The sequence below is a fragment of the Salminus brasiliensis genome, chromosome 10, assembly GCF_030463535.1.
Source record: "Salminus brasiliensis chromosome 10, fSalBra1.hap2, whole genome shotgun sequence".
Taxonomy (NCBI): Eukaryota; Metazoa; Chordata; class Actinopteri; order Characiformes; family Bryconidae; genus Salminus; species Salminus brasiliensis.
In genome coordinates this window covers 39,714,323-39,731,961 of record NC_132887.1, presented here as the reverse complement: position 1 = coordinate 39,731,961, position 17,639 = coordinate 39,714,323, and the positions used below count along the sequence as shown (strand labels likewise).

Below are 17,639 nucleotides of genomic sequence, written 5' to 3'. Positions count from 1 at the left end.
TAAGGGAGGCGGTCCTGACATGTTCATAAATGGACGTCATAAAACGATGCACAGCCAAACGATGCACAAGGCCAGTGTGGGACATGCTGTTAGAAGAAGCTAAGAAATGCCTCACATGTTTGTGCTCACCACTTCCAATTAATACAATCAAATTAATAAAAAATTAAAATTACAAATAAAATGTGACTGTCCAAATACTTCTGACAGGGTAAGTTTCAGTAAACAGACCCTGTGCAAGACATCCCCCCATCCCTCCCTCCCTCCCTCCACACACACACACACACACACACACACACACACACACACACACACACACACACACTATAAATAAATGCACAGCTTTGTTTTTTTAAGCAGTTTATTATCCAAAAAGGACATCGGAAAACAACTCCAACATTACGTACAGTGCCGATTTAAGGAGCGTGAGACGCCTCGTTGAGCTCAGTGTGCAAACTACGGCTTCAAATGTCACCAAGGTTGAAGATGTGAAAAGCATTTTTTAAGACCAGTGTGCAAACTCCATCATTATTAATTATGAGGTTGTCCAGCAGGGGGCGCTGTTCAATTTGAGCTTCTTTTTTTTTTTTTGGTAAAGCCTTAAAGCCATGGCTGAACCAACGGAAATAAAAGGTGGGTCAGGAGCTCGGACAAAACTGTAGGCCTCAATGAAGTCATTAATGCGTGCTATGCTAACCAGACTGCTCGGTGTTAGCTAAAGTGCAAAACAGCTGCTAAGTGCTAATAGTGCTAAATCGCTAACTCCTGAAGGACACCTCCCACCCTCATCATTAGAGGAATATCCGGTGAGCAAGGTTACAGTGAGGTGCCAAATAAGGGTGTACTATTTGGTCCTGCTGCAATAGGAGACCATCCCACCATCCATGCTAATCCAGTGCTTTACCAATAGCAGTAAAAAGAGTAATGGCCTAGAAAATGAAAATGCTCTTTTTGGGCTGGAATTGGTCTCAACAGCATTTATTCATGTTTAAGAGTTGACCTTTTAGTCTCACGATGCACCACAGCTCTTCAAATCCAGACCCTGAATCCAGGTTCCAGTCCTGGACTGTGTAATCACTGCTGGGTGTGGCAGAAGGTGGCTAATCAATTCCATTAGAAGTTTGATTAAACAGCTAAAATCTGAGCAGACACTGGATTGAAGGCTGGATTTAAGGCCCTGTGTGCGATATGCAGAGCCTGAGCAAGACTGCGACAAGAAAGCAATGGGTGAAGGCACTGAAACGTGGTGTACAGTACAGGAGTAAGGCAGTGAAGCACCAATAACAAGGGCTTGAAATCAGACAGGACACGCCTACATTATTAAAAAGGGGAGGGGTTAGAAGGGGTGTGGCCGGTGGTCATCGGCCAATTCAGCCATGTCTGGCCTCTCAGTCTCGAGGCTCGTTGGGTGGCGGGATCTTCACGGCCGACGGCTCCACCCCCCAGATTTCCCGAGCGTACTCGGAGATGGTGCGGTCGCTGGAGAACTTCCCAGAAGCAGCGATGTTTCTGATCACCTTCTTGGTCCACTCTTTTGGGTTCTGAAATCGGGAACAGGAGGGGAGGGTTGTTAATGTACACTACAGTGATTAAAGAGGCTCCAACATGGGGGGGAAAGTGACCTCTTCATTGTAAGTGTGATCAGATCACCTTGTAGAGGTCGTTGACTTTCTCCTGACAGCTGATGTAGGCCTCATAATCAGCAAATACCTTAAATCTGAGACAAACGTTTTTGTCAAAATTATTGGGACGAGTAGTCGTCAGTATGTATGTACCATTTAGAATAATATTCTCATGAAAACAAAATAGGACACACACACACACACACACACACACACACACACACACACACACACACACACACACACACACACACACACACACACACACACACTTACCGGTCATGATTCATGAGCATGTTGACAACATCTTTAAACAGTTCCGGCTCTGTGGGGCTGAAAAAGCCAGTGCGGATCTGATCCATCACCTGCCGGAGCTCCGGGAGACGATCATAGTACTCATGAGCATTATACCTGTACACACACACACACACACACACACACACACACACACACACACACACACACACACACCTAGAGTTAAGCTATAGTTAAAAATGTTACTATACATACATACACACTATATGGACAAAAGTATTTGGACACCTGCTCGTTCATTGTTTTTTCTGAAATCAAAGGTTTAAAGATAAAAAACAAACAAACAAAAACAGGTGTTAATTAATGAATTATTACAGTTTTAGTGGACAAAAAGTATTGGGACACCTGCTCGTTTGCCGTTTCTTCTAAATCGGAGATTCAAATATTTAAAAAGTTGCTCCAACAAAAGCAGGATAAACTGTCTTCACTGTCCAAGGCTCTCTCTACTAGATTTTGGAGAAGCGTTGCTGTGAGGATTTGATTGCATTCAGTGACGAGTGTTATTAAGGTCAGGATGTTGGATGATGATAATCATCACCCCACCTCATCATCCCCAACTCCCCGGCTCAGCCCACCATCATTCCAGAGAACACAGTTCATCCACTGCTCCACAGCTCAATGCTGGGGGGCTTTATACCCCTCTATAGCCCACGCCTGGCATTAGGCAGCATTAGGTGAAACTCCTGCCCCAACACCAAACACAGTCTAGAGCTACTGGAGCTGCCAAGCTAATGTAGCTGAGGAAGCACATGAAGGCCAGTCAGCCTTCGCTTGCTCTCCGTGTGTCTCGTCTCGCTCACCCCTTGCGGTCCATGGCCTCCACATCCTCCACCCTCATTCCGAAGATGAAGAGGTTCTCCTCCCCGGCCTCCTCTGCCATCTCCACGTTGGCTCCGTCCATGGTGCCGATGGTCAGGGCTCCGTTCAGCATGAACTTCATGTTGCCTGTTCCGGAGGCTTCTGTGCCCGCCGTGGAGATCTGCTCCGACAGATCTGCTGCCGGGATCACTGGATGAAGACCATGCAAAAAAAGTCATTCATGCAAAAGTTTGGGCACCCCATGGGCACATCCTCTTCAGACACATTCATCTGCTCATTTTAAAGCAGCCTCGCTAGCAGAGGAGCTCACCTTTCTCGGCGAGGGAGACTCTGTAGTTCTCTAGGAAAATCACCTTGAGCCGATCACCCACCACTGGGTCATTATTCACCACGTTCCCAACCGAGGTGATCAGCTTTATGATCATCTTAGCCATGTGGTACCCTGGTGCAGCCTGCAGGGGGGAGCAGTGTAGGTAAAAGTAATAAGTGACCATGTCTTTTGGTTGGTAAAAATATATAAAAATAAAAATAAGAGAGACCCCCACCTTGCCTCCGATCATTATTGTTCTTGGTACAAATTTCTTGTTCGGCTCTTTTTTGATCCCTAAAAAACACAGAATATTAGAAAACTAGTCTGACATGACCTCAAGTGTCTCGAAGACCTGCAATTACATTCCATTACATTAATAAAGCAGGCAATTACAGTGATTTACAGCAGTAAAGCAGTACAGCTTATATAAATACACATGCATCAGCTTCAGTTTCGACTTCTGTAATTCTACAAGTACAACTAGGGGGCCCATTCCCACTAGCCTATATAAAATAATGTGTATAAAAGCATATATATATATATATGTGTAATGCATCTGTAGTTACACTGTTATTACATGATCATTAATGTGTTACAACAGTTATTAGGGACTTCATATAAAGTTATATGTAAATATAATGAAGGATGAATAAGCATCAGGCTTATTACCATGCCTTAGCTATATAGACTCCCGTGCACTGGTCACTTCTACCAGCAGACTGAAACACTGGACTATAGTGGACTATCCTGTACTGAACAGACTCTCGATAACTGGCAGTTTTCCTCTCTGCAGGCAGGGGGCAGTAAAGAACCGGCAGTTAAATTACATTATCGCATTCATACTTTATCTGCGTCTCAGAGAGAGAGAGAGAGAGTGTGTGTGTGTGTGTGTGTGTGTGTGTGTGTGTGTGTGTGTGTGTAGGAGTGTGTTCTCACTGTTATAGTAGGTGATGATGTGCAGGCAGTTGAGCAGCTGCCTCTTGTACTCGTGGATTCTTTTGACCTGAATGTCGAAGATGGACTCAGGATTGATCTTCACTTTGTACTCCTTCTCCAGGTACGCAGCCAACTTCTGCTTATTCTCCTATAAAGATGGTGGTTATCATTAATAAGGCATATTATAAATACGCAAGTAAATTTAATAAAGCCACAAGTCACGGTTCTTGCGGCCGTGAATTAATATGGAGGCCTTAAATTATTTTACAGGAGGCCACAAAACAATACAGTAACATTAAAATTACAAATCAATCTTTATACATAAAATTATATAACTCTTTAATGCACTATATGTCTTGATACTTGTGGACACCCCTTCTAATGAATGCATTTTAGGTTAGCTACCATAAGTTACCACACAATAGGACAGCTCCACAGAATAGGACTCTCTGGAGCTGATAAACATAGTAAGCCAGGTGGGCATGAAGGGTACAAATCTCCCCCAAGCATTGATCTGATCTATGGTTGGTGCTCCTTTCAATACTTCTGGGAGGAGTTGAAGAGCTGGTGATGATGGGGTGGGGTGATGATCATCCAACATCCTGACCTCACTAACTCTAGCTCTAGTCACTGGATGCAATCAAATCCTCACAGCAATGCTTCTCCAATCTAAAATCTAGCAGAAAGTCTTCTTCCTATGACAATAGAGACAGCTACTCCGTCAAAAGCAGGAGAAACTCTTTTTTAATCCCCCTGACTGCAGAAGAAACGATGAATGAGCAGGTGTCCCAATACTTTCGTCCATAAAATAAGGAGTCTGCCTGATTAAAAACATCCACTCCGTCATTTTAGGGGCTCTGTAGGTTCCCTGTTAAAGAAGCAGTACCTTTAACTTCAACAACCCAACTCGGGCAGCCAATCAGCATGACTTTGGGTACGGTCGAAGTAATCTGTACTGTGCTGAACTTTCTGCTACCCAGCCTTACCGGACGTTCTAGGTAAAAGAGCGCGGCGCTGACCTGCTTGACTTTGGCCACATCCCTGATGAACACCTCATCATCAATGTAGTTCAGCAGCTTCTTCAGCTGGAACAGATCCGTCATGAAGTCCTCGCCAATTTTCTGTAGGGGGACGACAACATCACACACACAGAGCAGCATCACTGTAGCGGTCACCAGTGAAGGACCCCCCCCCGCCCCAGTTAGTACCGTAGCTCAGGCTGACTGGGAGCTCTCTCCTGGTTAAATAACCGATAAGTGATCTGTACCTCGGCGATGAGGTCAGCCAGGCCTGGGTTGCAGAGCAGCAGCCAGCGGCGAGGCGTGATGCCGTTCGTCTTGTTCTGGAACTTCTCTGGGTCGACATCGTAAAAGTCTTTAAACCTTCAGAGAGAGAAAGATCCTGCATATTTAACATCCAGCAAACGCCACTCATATCTCGAATAGATCCATATTTATACAGCGTAGACTCTAAAACCTCATGCCGTTTCACTCACACAGTGTCTTTGACGATCTCAGAGTGTATGCGAGCGACTCCGTTGACCGCGTGGGACCCCACCACGCACAGGTGGGCCATGTTAATCCTCTTCGGTTCGCCCTCCTCGATCAGAGACATCCTGCGCAAACGGTCGGTGTCTCCGGGGTACAGCGCTGCTATTCTCTAACACAGACAGACAGACAGACAGACGTCCACTTTATTAGAAACACCCCCTACCCCTTACAGCTCCACTATACTGCAGTGTATCAGCTCTAGTTTTTGACCGCAGGACCTCCACTGGCCAAGTATTATCGGGGTATTATGTGTGTGGTGCATCTGAAGGCCTGGAAGCCCAAGGCCAATACTAATGGTGCACTGACAGTGAGGGGCTTCTAATGAAGTGTGTGAGGGTTTGTAGGAGCAGGTACTCACGCTCAGGTGCCGCTGGTTGATCTCATAGATGATCATCAGGTGTCGGGGTAGAAGTTTTTCGAACATGTACACGGGCCAGCGCTCCAGAGCCTCTGGCAGCACGGTGTGGTTGGTGTATGCGCACGTCTTCGTGGTAATCTCCCAGGCCTACACACACACACACACACTTACACACTTCAGATGACAATATATTCAATATATTTATGATGTATGAGAAGATGAAGGAGGAGCTAGATCAAGAATATGATCCTTGTATTTATGAGTTTATGAACAGTAGGGATATACAAATTAACCTGTAGGGGGCGCTTCAACTGCATGGATTTTGGAAGGTTGGAAATCTAACTGATTATAATAATTGAAATAAGTGTTAAATAGCAAAAGAAGCTAATTTTTGCCTTTGTTAATCTCTCAAATGTAAAATTTTTTACATTTATTTATTTTTTATTGTATTTATTTATTTATTTATTCAAAATCCCATTTTGGAGGTTTTCTCATGTACATACATTAAATATTATATATATGATTTTTAAAAATGTTTTTATGAACAAGGACATACTAATGTAAATCAATTTCACAGTTAAAGACATTATATATATATATATATAAAAAAATAATAATTATGGAACTAATGTCAAAGAGTTCCAGCTCCTCAAGCCTGAAAATGGCTGCATGTCAGCATGACAAAGCAGAACGTGCAACAGAAGAAAGTAGTAAAACAAAGGGCCAGCATGAGACGGCAAGCCTTCATGCTTTATGCTGTATTGTTCTGGCAGTATTATTATTATGATTGTTATTAGTATTATTATTAATCAGTTGCTAATCATATGTAAATACGCTTATACAGGTTTTACATCTGTGGGTCACATAAAGCCGCCAATCTGAAAGAGGGCAGGCGTAGGTTTCTGATAGAGTGAGTAAATTTGCTCAGCAGCTGCACCTTCTCCCAGCCCAGTTTCTCCACATCCACGAATATCCTCATGAGCTCAGGAATAGCCAGCGCTGGATGGGTGTCATTCAGCTGGATCGCCACCTGAGAAACAGGGAGAAAAGTTCAACAGTGAGAGACAGACCTAATCAATACACTACACGTCCAAATGTTTGCGGACACCCCTTCAAATGAACGCATTCTGCTATTCAGACATGCACACATACAGCTTGTCTGATCCCTGTAGAGAAGCACCATCAATAGAATAGGACTCTCTGCAGCAGATAAACATGGTGAACCTATTTGCACCATGCTGCCTGATGCCAGGCGTGGGTATAGAGGGGTATGAAGCCCCCCCCCAGCATTGAGCTGTGGAGCAGTGGAAAAACTGTGTTCTCTGGAAGGGTTGATGGTGGTGCTCCATCCAGTACTTTGGGGATGAGGTGGGGTAGTGATCATCCAACATCCTGATCTCAATAACACTCGTCGCTGAATGCATTCAAATCCGCACAGCAACACTCCTCCAAAATCTATTAGAGAACCTTGAACAATGAAGACAGTTTATCCTGCTTTTGTTGGAGTAACCTTTTACATATTTATACTATTAAAAACAAGAAACGAACGAGCAGGTGTCCCAATACTTTTGTCCACTACAAACTGTAATAATTGACACACCTGGTCCAGGTCATTCAGGGGAATCCTAATATAAGAGCCAGGTGTGTTAGCAGAGGTCCAGTACCGAAGTACTGAGAGAGGGGGAGGAGTTACCTTATCTGGAAAGCTCTCCAAAGAAGTGCGCACGGGGTCCCGGCAGCCGAACTTGGAGGATTTAAAGCGCCGGATGATGTCTTGCAGGGTGGCGGCCACCACAAAATACTCCTGCTTCAAACGCAGCTCCTTACCCTCAAAAAACTGAAACACACACAGACACAGACAGTGGGGTCAATGGGGTGAAGTCACAGTGCAATCAGGAGACGGGGGTGGAGCAACAGGGCACTGAGGAGATGCGGCCGGGTAACGATGCGCTGAGGGTCGAGTAACGGGGAGCTGAGGAGGATATGGGGCCGGATAACGGGGGGCCGAGGTCATTGCTAAAGATTATCTGATATTTCATAGTTTTGAGTTAGTTGGTGGGTAAGTTTTTTAAAGAAGCCAGAGTTAGATTAATTACAAGGTAAATATATCCACCCTTCAAAAAAAACACACACACACACACACACACACACACACACACACACACACACACACACACACTGTAGATACTTCCCTACACTGGTGATCACAGTAAAGAGAAGGCTCTGCTGCGGTTGAGTGTGAGTTAAGCGAGTTGCAGCACAGTAACCCTCTCTCCTTATATGGTCATTTCTACAGAACCTGCTGAAGTGCACGCACACACACACACACACACACACACACACACACACACACACACACACACACACACACACACACACTTACTCTCTCACACCCCCTCACTCCCATTCTGACACTCTGCTCTTCACTGCAGTTCAGTTTATGTCGGCCATTTCCCACTCACACCAATCAACCTGACATCTCCATGCAAATCCCCACCTTTTAAACCCCTCCACTGGAAGTGACGTGAGGAGACCTGGGCTCCACTACCACTGGATGCCAGAAAGCTGGACTAGGACAGTAGCTGCTCAAACATGTGCAAGATAAGTACAGACCAGCCTTCAGACCCCCCCCCTCCCCCTGTCAAACAAGAGTACTCACATTATCATTGGGGTACAGAACTCGGGAGATGTTTTCGGCCAGGTTCCTGTCCAGGACGGCCTGGATGTAGTCCCCAACATTAACTATGGAAGAAAAAAAAAAAAGTCAGTCCAGGAAATCCATCCAGTCGGATCTGCTTTAATAAAAGCTTTCAGGTTCAGAGTAATTAAATGTTTAATATATAAACAAAGTCAGTCTGAGTGGGGTTTGATGGGCTTGGTGTGAAACCCCAGTGGTCAGGGAACCCAGGGAAGTAGTCCCCCAAAGAATTTTACATTTGACCATCATCACCATTCCACAAAGACACACATAGGATCACTGGAGGGTTTGGTTTAGCAAATAAAATGGCTATAGTTGTGTTGTAGTCATGGCAACCATTCTTTACATTAGCTTCTGAATCCTTTAGCCATACTAAAGTTTTCATTGGGTTCATTGGGAGCAGCAGCAGGGCTTTGGCAGGCAGTCTGTAGTTAGTACTCCACACAGATCCCAAGTCTCGCCCTGGCAACCACCACATTACTACGCTGCTGTAAACTCATTACTTGAGCGGAGCACTGTAGCCAAAATACAACCGAGCAAGAGCGTGTGCGTTTTTACTGGTGTAACTTTAGCCAGTGACGCCTGGGCAGCCGCATGGGGCTTGTAGCGTGCAGGGGGCCCATGATGACCGGATCCCAGAGTGTAATAACTGACCTGACTGGTGAGCAGACATGATAACCACCAACACCTAGCAAGTAAACAACAGCAATTATTGTAAGTGACCGGTGACCGTACACTCTTGCAGGTTGAAGTCATTGGGGGCTTTGGCAGACCACAGTCTCATGGTGTTGACCGTGTTGTTCTTGTAGCCGGGGACAGGAGTGTCATATGGCATCGCCAGGATGACCTATGGGAATATGAGAGAGAGAGAGAGAGAGAGAGAGAGAGAGAGAGAGAGAGAGAGAGAGAGAGAACACACGAGTGAGAGACAGACTTCAACCATGTTTATAGAAAACCATGAGTCCTACAGTGTTGGACACCACAAACTAACAAAGCTAGAGAGTCCAAGAGTTCTCGCCTTGCCAACCCTGCTGCGTGGGGTCTTATTCAAGTTGTTACATTGTCCATTCCACCTTAAATGGTACAATAGGTACAATCAGGCACCTAAACAGTTCCTATTGAAATGATCCATTCCACCTTAAATAGTGCAGTAGGAACACTTATCCAGAAAGTAAGGAGACTAAGGAGTCGAGCAAGTGCTGCCAAACATTTAAGGTGGAATGGTCATTTGACTGTAAATTGTGCTTTCTTATTTAAATGATCCATTCCACCTTAAATGATGCAATAAGAAAGATAGAGGACATGAGGAGGACATGACGTGATTATTTAGGCATGTGTTTATGCTAGAACATGCCAACTGGTGGGATACAAGGGTACAACTGGTGGGATAGGAAGCTACATTGGCCTTAATAGCCGAGGGAGGCGAGCTCAGGCATGGACGGGTCAGCAAACAACGGTGCATTCAGCTCTTCATTAGCCCATGAACTGCTGAGGTTACCACATGGATTGGCTCACCTGGGTGTCCACCCACTTTGGCCCCTGCCCTGTCTCTTCCACTCGACCGAAGAAATGCACCGGCAGCATGTACTCCGGACGGGCCTTTTCCCAGGGGTTGCCGTAGCGCAGCCAATCATCTGCTTCCTCCACCTGATAAGACAATGGGTAAGGTTGAAGAAATGCTAAACAGCAGTTTTACTTTCAATGGAAGTCAATGTAAACAAAAATTAATCCACGCCATTTTGGAGCATTTCTATTGGTCCGTTCATCATGAACGTCTGACACAATGCAAAAGAACAACTGGCAGATTTAGATTATGTCGAAAAGTGGAAAATGACAAAAATTGAGATACAAGATTTTTGAGTGACAGCTACAATATCATCGATAAATATAAATCGGTAGATTGATTCATTTAAATATCAATTATATTATAGTAGTTCTAACGGTTTATACCTGCCAACCATGAGAAATCTTCTGGTTGAAAATTCCAAACTCGTAACGAATGCCGTAACCATACGCCGCCAAACCCAGTGTCGCCATGGAGTCCAGGAAACAAGCTATCGTGCATGAGAGAGAGAGAAAGAGAGAGAGGCATGCACTTACAGTAAAGGAAATTACAGCAGCATTTCCATTACAACAGGAAAAGTGTGTGTGTGTGTGTGTGTGTGTGTGTGTGTGTGTGTGTGTGTGTGTGTGTGTGTATATGCAAGTTCTCTTACCTGCAAGCCGCCCCAGTCCACCGTTGCCAAGTCCAGCGTCCTCCTCAATCTCCTCCAGCTCTTCCAGGTCCAGTCCGAGCTAAAATGTCAAAATATAAATAAATTAACAAATAAATAATCTCACCCCCTACTGTAAGTCACTATATCAAAAACATCAACTGCATCAAAGGACCACTTCAGCCAGAAATACTGAGGCTAGCCAGGACTGCAAACAAGCAGGCACAGAGAATGCTAATGCTAATGCTAATGCTAACGCTAACGCGAACATGACCATCATCATCTTCAATTTACTATTAGCAACATGATCCATTTCTGGCTAATGTGATTCTTCATCAGCACCCTCAGGAAAAGGAAAAGGTCCTGCATAATAAGACTATAAGTGTATCGACACTATCGCCAAATGTTGGTGGACACCCCTTGTGGACGTCCCTGTAGAGAAGCTCGGCCAATAGAATAGGACTCTCTGGAGCAGGATCAACTCATTGATTTCAGAGGAAATAAGGAATAAGCAGGTGTCCCAATACTTTTGTCTGTATAGTGCGGTATTTAGCAGTAGTTGTAGCATTGCCTTGTAGCATTTACCTGGTAGATGGCTTCATCACAGGCGTTCTGCAGGCCCAAGTTAATCATGGTGTTCTGCAGAGTTCTGCCCATGTAGAACTCCAGAGAAAGGTAGTGGACGCGCTGTAAGAGACACAAATAACAGGAAGACTGAGTCCTGTGTGTGTGTGTGTGAGTGTGTGTGTGTGTGTGTGTTTACATAGGCCACAAGATGCAAATACTGATATCCTCTCGCGTAGTCTGTAGCTGAATAAACCAACTAAATAAATAAATAAATAAAAATAAATTTTTAGATTTTCATTCCACCTTAAATGTTGCACCCTTGCACTGCTTATTTTCATTAGTGTACCAGTGCAAATGTACTCACTGTACCATTTAAGGTGGAATGGCTCATTGGAAGAATAGGCTAGTTATATGTGTTACTGTATATGTGCCAGAACCATTTAAGGTGGAATGGACAATTCAAATTAGAAGCTAAAATGATTTAAATTAATTTCCATCCCACCTTAAAATGTTGCAGCACTTTCTTACTGCAACATTTAAGGTGGAATGGATAATTTGAACAAGAAACAACAATTAACATTTAAATGACCATTCCACCTTAAATGTTTTGCAGCACTTACTCTGCTCCTTAGTCTCCTTACTTTCTGGATAAGTCTTCCTACTGCACCATTAAAGGTGGAATGGATCATTTCAATAGAAAGTACAATTTGCTCGTTGTGTGCTTTTTAACTGTGTAAGTGCCAGGTTGTACCTATTGTACCATTTAAGGTGGAATGGATCATTTCAATAGGAACTGTATAGGTGCCAGATTGTACCTATTGTACCATTTAAGGTGGAATGGACAATAGAAGAACTCGAATAAGACCCCATGCAGCAGGGATGGCAAAAAGAGAACTCTTGGACTCTCTAGCACTTCTCAGAAAACCCATCACTCCCTCTAAGCATGCTCCCAGCGCTGCCTTTACATGCTCTTTGCGCTGACTGATAAGACAGTAGCAGTGTGTAAGGCAGACCGCTGCCATAATTTCACACTCCACCCACTTCCTTAAACACACTGATTGTAAAACAGGCTGCAGTGTCAACATGCATATGGGTTACCGCTTAGATAAAACACTAATGTGCTTGCTGTGCGGCTCTGACCACTCGGGGGGAGAAAAAAAAAAAAAAAAAAAAAAAAAAAAAAAAAAAAAAAAAAAAGGGTTGGACCGATACCACGTTTTCCTTTCTGATACCAATACCAGAATTTCAAGTATCTCTCGATACTGAGTACTGATACCAACTCTGACTCGATGGCTAGAAATTCTGATATTTACAGCGTTCCACTTTTTAAAGGTTTTACTTTTTTTTATATCTTACCCAAAATAAGATATAAAATTATTATAATTATATATATAAATAATTATAATATCAATAAGCTTGAAAGGACATTTACTGGAAAAGTTTCAGAGCAAAAAAAACAAAACAAAACAAAAAAACCCAACAAATATATATATATATATATATATATATATATATATCTTCAGCTTCAGCTTTTTTAAAGATGGGATGATTTGCTTGCAGAATTTGCTGCAATTTAACTGAACCCATACAATGCCACTGGCTGCAACACAACCCCAATGTATAACAGTTGGAGAGGTGTTCTTCACATGAAATTCTCAAATGATCCAAATGGTTCCTTGCATGATGTGGCAGGAGAACCACGTTTGGTACCGTATAGAACAGGGTTTGTAAAAGAAGGTCTAAAGAACCTTCACCTGCTGTACAGGTTCTTTACACTCACAGATTTCAATGTTTGGAGTTCAGAGTTATTCGGTTAAACCCAGCAGCGTTTGCGTGTCAAAAGTTTGTGGACACATGGCTTATCAGCAGCCGCTTGGGGAGTTTGGTAAATGATTTGTCGACCCCTTCCTCCCAGCTTTGATAGCGGTCACCAGTAAATCTTCACGGCAGGTTCCACTGCGAAGGTGGCATCAGAATTACAGCACTGTTAAGTGACCACGGGACTGTCCTTTGAGTCGCACACATTGGCCAATTTATCAGAAACACCAACCACGTACATGCAATTGGGTGCAATATCTAGATGTCAATCCTGGCCAGTTTATTAGAAACCCCTCTTCTTGGTGTATTGTTATTGTTCGTGTTAGCAACACTCGAGCCCATTATCAGCGGTCAGTTTCTGACCACAGAGATGGTCCTGGCTGGATAGGTTTTGGGTGGTGTGCACCTACAGCTTAGGTACCTTGGGTTTAAGTACAGGGTCAGTACACCTAACAAACCCATGACTTTGCACAGCGTTATCAATATAGCGCTTAGCCACCTAGCAACTGAGCCACAAACACAGTGTAATCATATTCATTCAGTGGGTTAACAAAATATACTGAAGACGCCCCCCCCCAAAAAAAAAAGAGAGACTCTGGGTCCTAGAGTCCCTATATTAACTGAACTTATACGCCTGCCCTAAAGCCAACCATGCTAGTGGATCCCACGTCAACACCTATTGAATGAAGTAGGAAGTCTGGTGGTTCAATGCAATTACGAAACCAGACTTCCTTATAGCCTCTGAAACAGGAGATCAGTGAAAGGCAGTTATTGTTAAACCTTGAGCAAGGTAGACATGTTACAATCCCCACCTGAAAGCCCTACACCATGTTTGACAGATCTTAGGCATGCTCACTTCACTGTTGTTTGCATCTCGCGCCAAAAGGTTCGGAGCCCCCTAAACAAAATGTCTTCAGCTTTTAAAAAATGGGATGTTTTGCTTCTAGAATTTGCTACCATTTAACTGAACCATGCCACTGGCTGCAACACAAACCCAACGCTTAACAGTTGGAGAGGTGTTCTTCACATGAAATTCTGCACCCTGTTTTCTCGCTGCACAGGACTGCAGAAACCACTACGGGGAAGGGGAATTGAGGGCAGGGTCTCCAACCGTGGCCCTGAATGTCCACTGTCCTGCAGATTTTAGCTGACCCAACTCCTTAAAATGCCTACTGATTTTAGGTGGGTGTGTCAGAGCAGGGGAAACTGGGCCTCCAAGTTCATGGGTGAGGACCACTGCCTGTGTGCTAGGTGTGATACTGATGCCACCAACCTCCTGATTGTGTTGCCGCACTGAAACCACCAATTTGTGGAATGCAGATGGGCTCCAACCCCTAACTTGGTTGACTGTCCTGCACATGCAAACTCCCACCAGCACCCCCCAGCACCCCTCAGCACCCCCCAGCACCACGCCCACCTTGGGGTCCTTCTCGTAGTAGTACTGCTGGGTGCGGATCCAGCGTCCCACCAGGTGGTCCCGGACCGTGTGCGCAAGGGCGAAGTAGTAATCCCGCGGCGTGGCGACGTTCCGGTCCTTCACCAGCGTGAAGTGCAGATGCCTGTTGAAGCCCTTCTTGATCTCAGCGACGTCGCCGAGCCCCGCGATGCCGCGCACGCTGATCTGCTTGCGGCGGTCTTGGTCACTCAGCGGCTTCGCCATGGCTGGAGCTCCGGCTGAAAATGTGGAGGAGTGCAACGGGGGTCCCGGAGACCTTATCACGGCCTGGAGGAGAACTTCACTCCGCCTTCGAGCAAGCAGGGCTTCCTGGAGTGTGAAAAGAGTCGTTTCTTTGAACCGGCTCTTTTTTTTTAAGAGCTCGGACGAACCGATTCATCAGCCTTACTTGAATCGCAACCTTTTATACCATTTTTAATACCAACGTGTATTGCAGTGTTTATAAAATTGGCTGAAGACTGAATAATACTTGAACATATTATAAACATGTTATATAAAAGTGCAATAAATTATAATATTATATTAAATAATAAATAATATAAATTATTAAAGTATTTTTATGACGTTTGCACCGGCGTCTGTACTCGTCTATGAGTCAAATCGAGTCGAATAAAGTTTCTTTGGTCGTGAATCACGGATCACGTATCGGACATCCCACTTACTTCAAAGGAATCGGTTCATTAACCTGAATCAAACTCCGGTCACTCCACCCAGAGCGGAGCTTCCTGAAGGCTCGGCGTGGGGTGGGTGGGATTTACAGCTGCCATCCGATTGGCTAGCGACGCGTGGCGGTGCTTTGCCATAGGCCGAGCAGGACGTCGGTCATAGAACCCTAAAATGTGATGGAACCCCACCTCTGTTCTCAAACACGTGCTCAGATTAGTTCTGAATTTGCAAGTAAACTGAGTTCATTTGAATTCGCTCCCTAACAAAGCACGTGATGATTAGGGGAGCCAATAAGATGTCAGGCCTGGGGAGTAATTGGTTGGCCTATTTGTCCCAGGAGGGCACGTGCAGGGTTAGAGAAACGTTGAGAAGTGTGAACGTTTTGAACGTTTGTGTGTTTGCAGATATGTTGAAATGAGCCAAGGTTCCCTTCACTGCAGTCCAGAGGTAAGTGCTTTAGCACTATGCTAATGTCAAATGATGCGAAAACTCAAGTACTGAGTTCCCTTCTGGAGTACCGTGGAACTCCGGCACGCCACAAGCCACCGTTCTTCTCTTTTTGGAACCGTTTGGTGTGAAATCTGACTCCAGCTCCAAGGTGAATCCATCTAAATTAGGAGCTAGTTCTGAAGAGCTGATGGGGGTGAGACCAGCTCACGGTGGAGGTGAATAGAACCAGATAGAACCTCTAAAAGCTCCCTCATGGGAAGTTCTTCCACTGAATGATTCTGAAGAGCTGATGGGGGTGAGACCGGCTCACGGTGGAGGTGAATAGAACCAGATAGAACCTCTAAAAGATCCTTCACGGGAAGTTCTTCCACCTAATGGTTCTGAAGAGCTGATTGCGGGGGGGGTTGTAAGACCGGCTCACAGTAGTGGTGATGAATAGAACCTCTGAAAGCTCCCTCACAGGAAGTTCTTCCACCTAATGGTTCTGAAGATACTGCCTGGAGGCCTGAGACCCTGTTCTACCAGAGTTCTGAGAAGAGTTTAGCTTAGTGTAGGGCGGGGGGATACCTGTAGGGTCTCCAATAGGGCAAAATAGTCCCTAACCTTAATCAGCATTTCATAGAGACCCCGAGAGATGTGTAGGCTCACTGGTGGGGTTGTGTGTTAGGCAGGATTCCCTGACTCTGGCCTACAAAGCCAAGACTGGACCGGTCAGCCCCTCCGTATATGATGGCAATGGTCAAAAAAGAGTCCAACACTCGCTGTCTTCAAACCCAGACTGAAGACCCTCCTCTTCTGAGAGGACTTGGTGTGCAGAGTATGTAGAGTATTGTCTACAGCCTGACTTCTGTATTTAGTAGTATCTAATCTTGGCGAGATCTTGGGATTCTTGGCGATATAAACTAGCTAAGCGTATCTCCTGAGTGAACAGGGAAGCACTTCTGGAGAAGAACATCTGCTAAAGGCCTTCAGTGGAATGGTTACCTTGTTAACTGAGATTTTCCTTCATCTCCTCACCTCTAGAGAACAAACTGGAGTATCACGGCGCAGCAGCAGAAGCAGCAACTAAAGGCTTTTGATCATTGGACGTCCTGAGATGTCGACTACCTCTCAGAAGCACAGAGACTTCGTGGCAGAACCCATGGGGGACAAGCCCGTCACCGCTCTGTCTGGGATCGGAGAGGTGCTGGGGAAGAAGCTGGAAGAGCAGGGCTTCGACAAAGTCAGTACAAGTTCTAAGAGCGTGAGCTTGCTTTAATCTAGTGGTTCTCAAACCAGTCCTCAGAACCTCCAGTTGGCCCAGTAGACTTGGCGCCAACCTAGCTTCCAACATGCCTGCACTGGGTGGAGCGATCTGGGGAGGCCCGTGGACAGGTTTGAGAAACGTTGCTAATCGCAGCTAAGCACTGCAAGATCTAGTATCTAGTAGGACCTGCAGTGGTGAGGTCAGAGCTCCTGCTTCTTGTTTGAGACATTAGCCTGGTAGCTCCAGTGTGACGCTAAAGCAAGTAACCAACCAACCCTCAAATCTGGACCTTGAATCCAGTTTCCAGTCCTGGACCTTGCAATTGTTGGTCCTGTCCGCTGAAGTGGACTGGAGGTTTCCAGGACTGGAAACTAGATTCAAGGCTCAGCTTTGAGGACCTGGGTTCTAAAGCTCTGCTAATCTGACTCTCTCTCTTTCTGCAGGCGTTTGTGGTGTTGGGTCAGTTCCTGCTGTTGAGGAAGGACCGGGAGCTGTTCACGGAGTGGCTGAAGGACACTAGTGGAGCTAATGCACGGCAGGCCGCGTCCTGCTCGCAGTGTCTGACCGAATGGTGTGATGCCTTCCTCTGAACCCTGATGGCCTTCTCTGGAGCACCTC

At 45.2% G+C, this 17,639-nt stretch overlaps 2 protein-coding genes across 2 annotated transcripts; one reads left to right on the top strand and one right to left on the bottom strand.

Annotated features, from left to right (window-relative positions):
- Nucleotides 1–959: 959 nt before the first annotated feature.
- pygb (phosphorylase, glycogen; brain) lies at nt 960–14,962 on the bottom strand. The gene is made up of 20 exons (XM_072690083.1): nt 14,621–14,962; nt 11,404–11,505; nt 10,822–10,900; nt 10,556–10,659; nt 10,121–10,252; nt 9,341–9,452; nt 8,567–8,649; nt 7,601–7,744; nt 6,845–6,937; nt 5,908–6,054; nt 5,495–5,658; nt 5,267–5,381; nt 5,019–5,120; nt 4,000–4,147; nt 3,299–3,357; nt 3,064–3,205; nt 2,735–2,942; nt 1,896–2,030; nt 1,648–1,714; nt 960–1,538 (listed from the first exon to the last, which is right to left on the bottom strand). The coding sequence occupies exons 1-20, from the start codon at nt 14,861–14,863 to the stop codon at nt 1,386–1,388; spliced, it is 2,532 nt and encodes an 843-aa protein (XP_072546184.1). The 5' UTR covers nt 14,864–14,962; the 3' UTR covers nt 960–1,385.
- Nucleotides 14,963–16,871: 1,909 nt separating this feature from the next.
- LOC140564911 (barrier-to-autointegration factor-like) lies at nt 16,872–17,611 on the top strand. Its single transcript, XM_072690608.1, has 2 exons — nt 16,872–16,997; nt 17,465–17,611. Exons 1-2 carry the CDS (start codon nt 16,872–16,874, stop codon nt 17,609–17,611), a joined length of 273 nt encoding a protein of 90 aa, XP_072546709.1.
- Nucleotides 17,612–17,639: the final 28 nt, after the last annotated feature.

Excerpts from the sequence above, each read along its gene's own strand:
- LOC140564911 (XM_072690608.1), top strand. The coding sequence starts at position 16,872 with ATGTCGACTACCTCTCAGAAGCACAGAGACTTCGTGGCAGAACCCATG. Across the intron at positions 16,998-17,464 it reads AAGAGCAGGGCTTCGACAAA|GCGTTTGTGGTGTTGGGTCA; the intron begins GTCAGTACAAGT and ends CTCTTTCTGCAG.
- pygb (XM_072690083.1), bottom strand. The coding sequence starts at position 14,863 with ATGGCGAAGCCGCTGAGTGACCAAGACCGCCGCAAGCAGATCAGCGTG. Across the intron at positions 7,745-8,566 it reads TTCTGTACCCCAATGATAAT|TTTTTTGAGGGTAAGGAGCT; the intron begins GTGAGTACTCTT and ends TGTGTGTTTCAG. Across the intron at positions 6,055-6,844 it reads AGAAACTGGGCTGGGAGAAG|GCCTGGGAGATTACCACGAA; the intron begins GTGCAGCTGCTG and ends GTGTGTGTGTAG.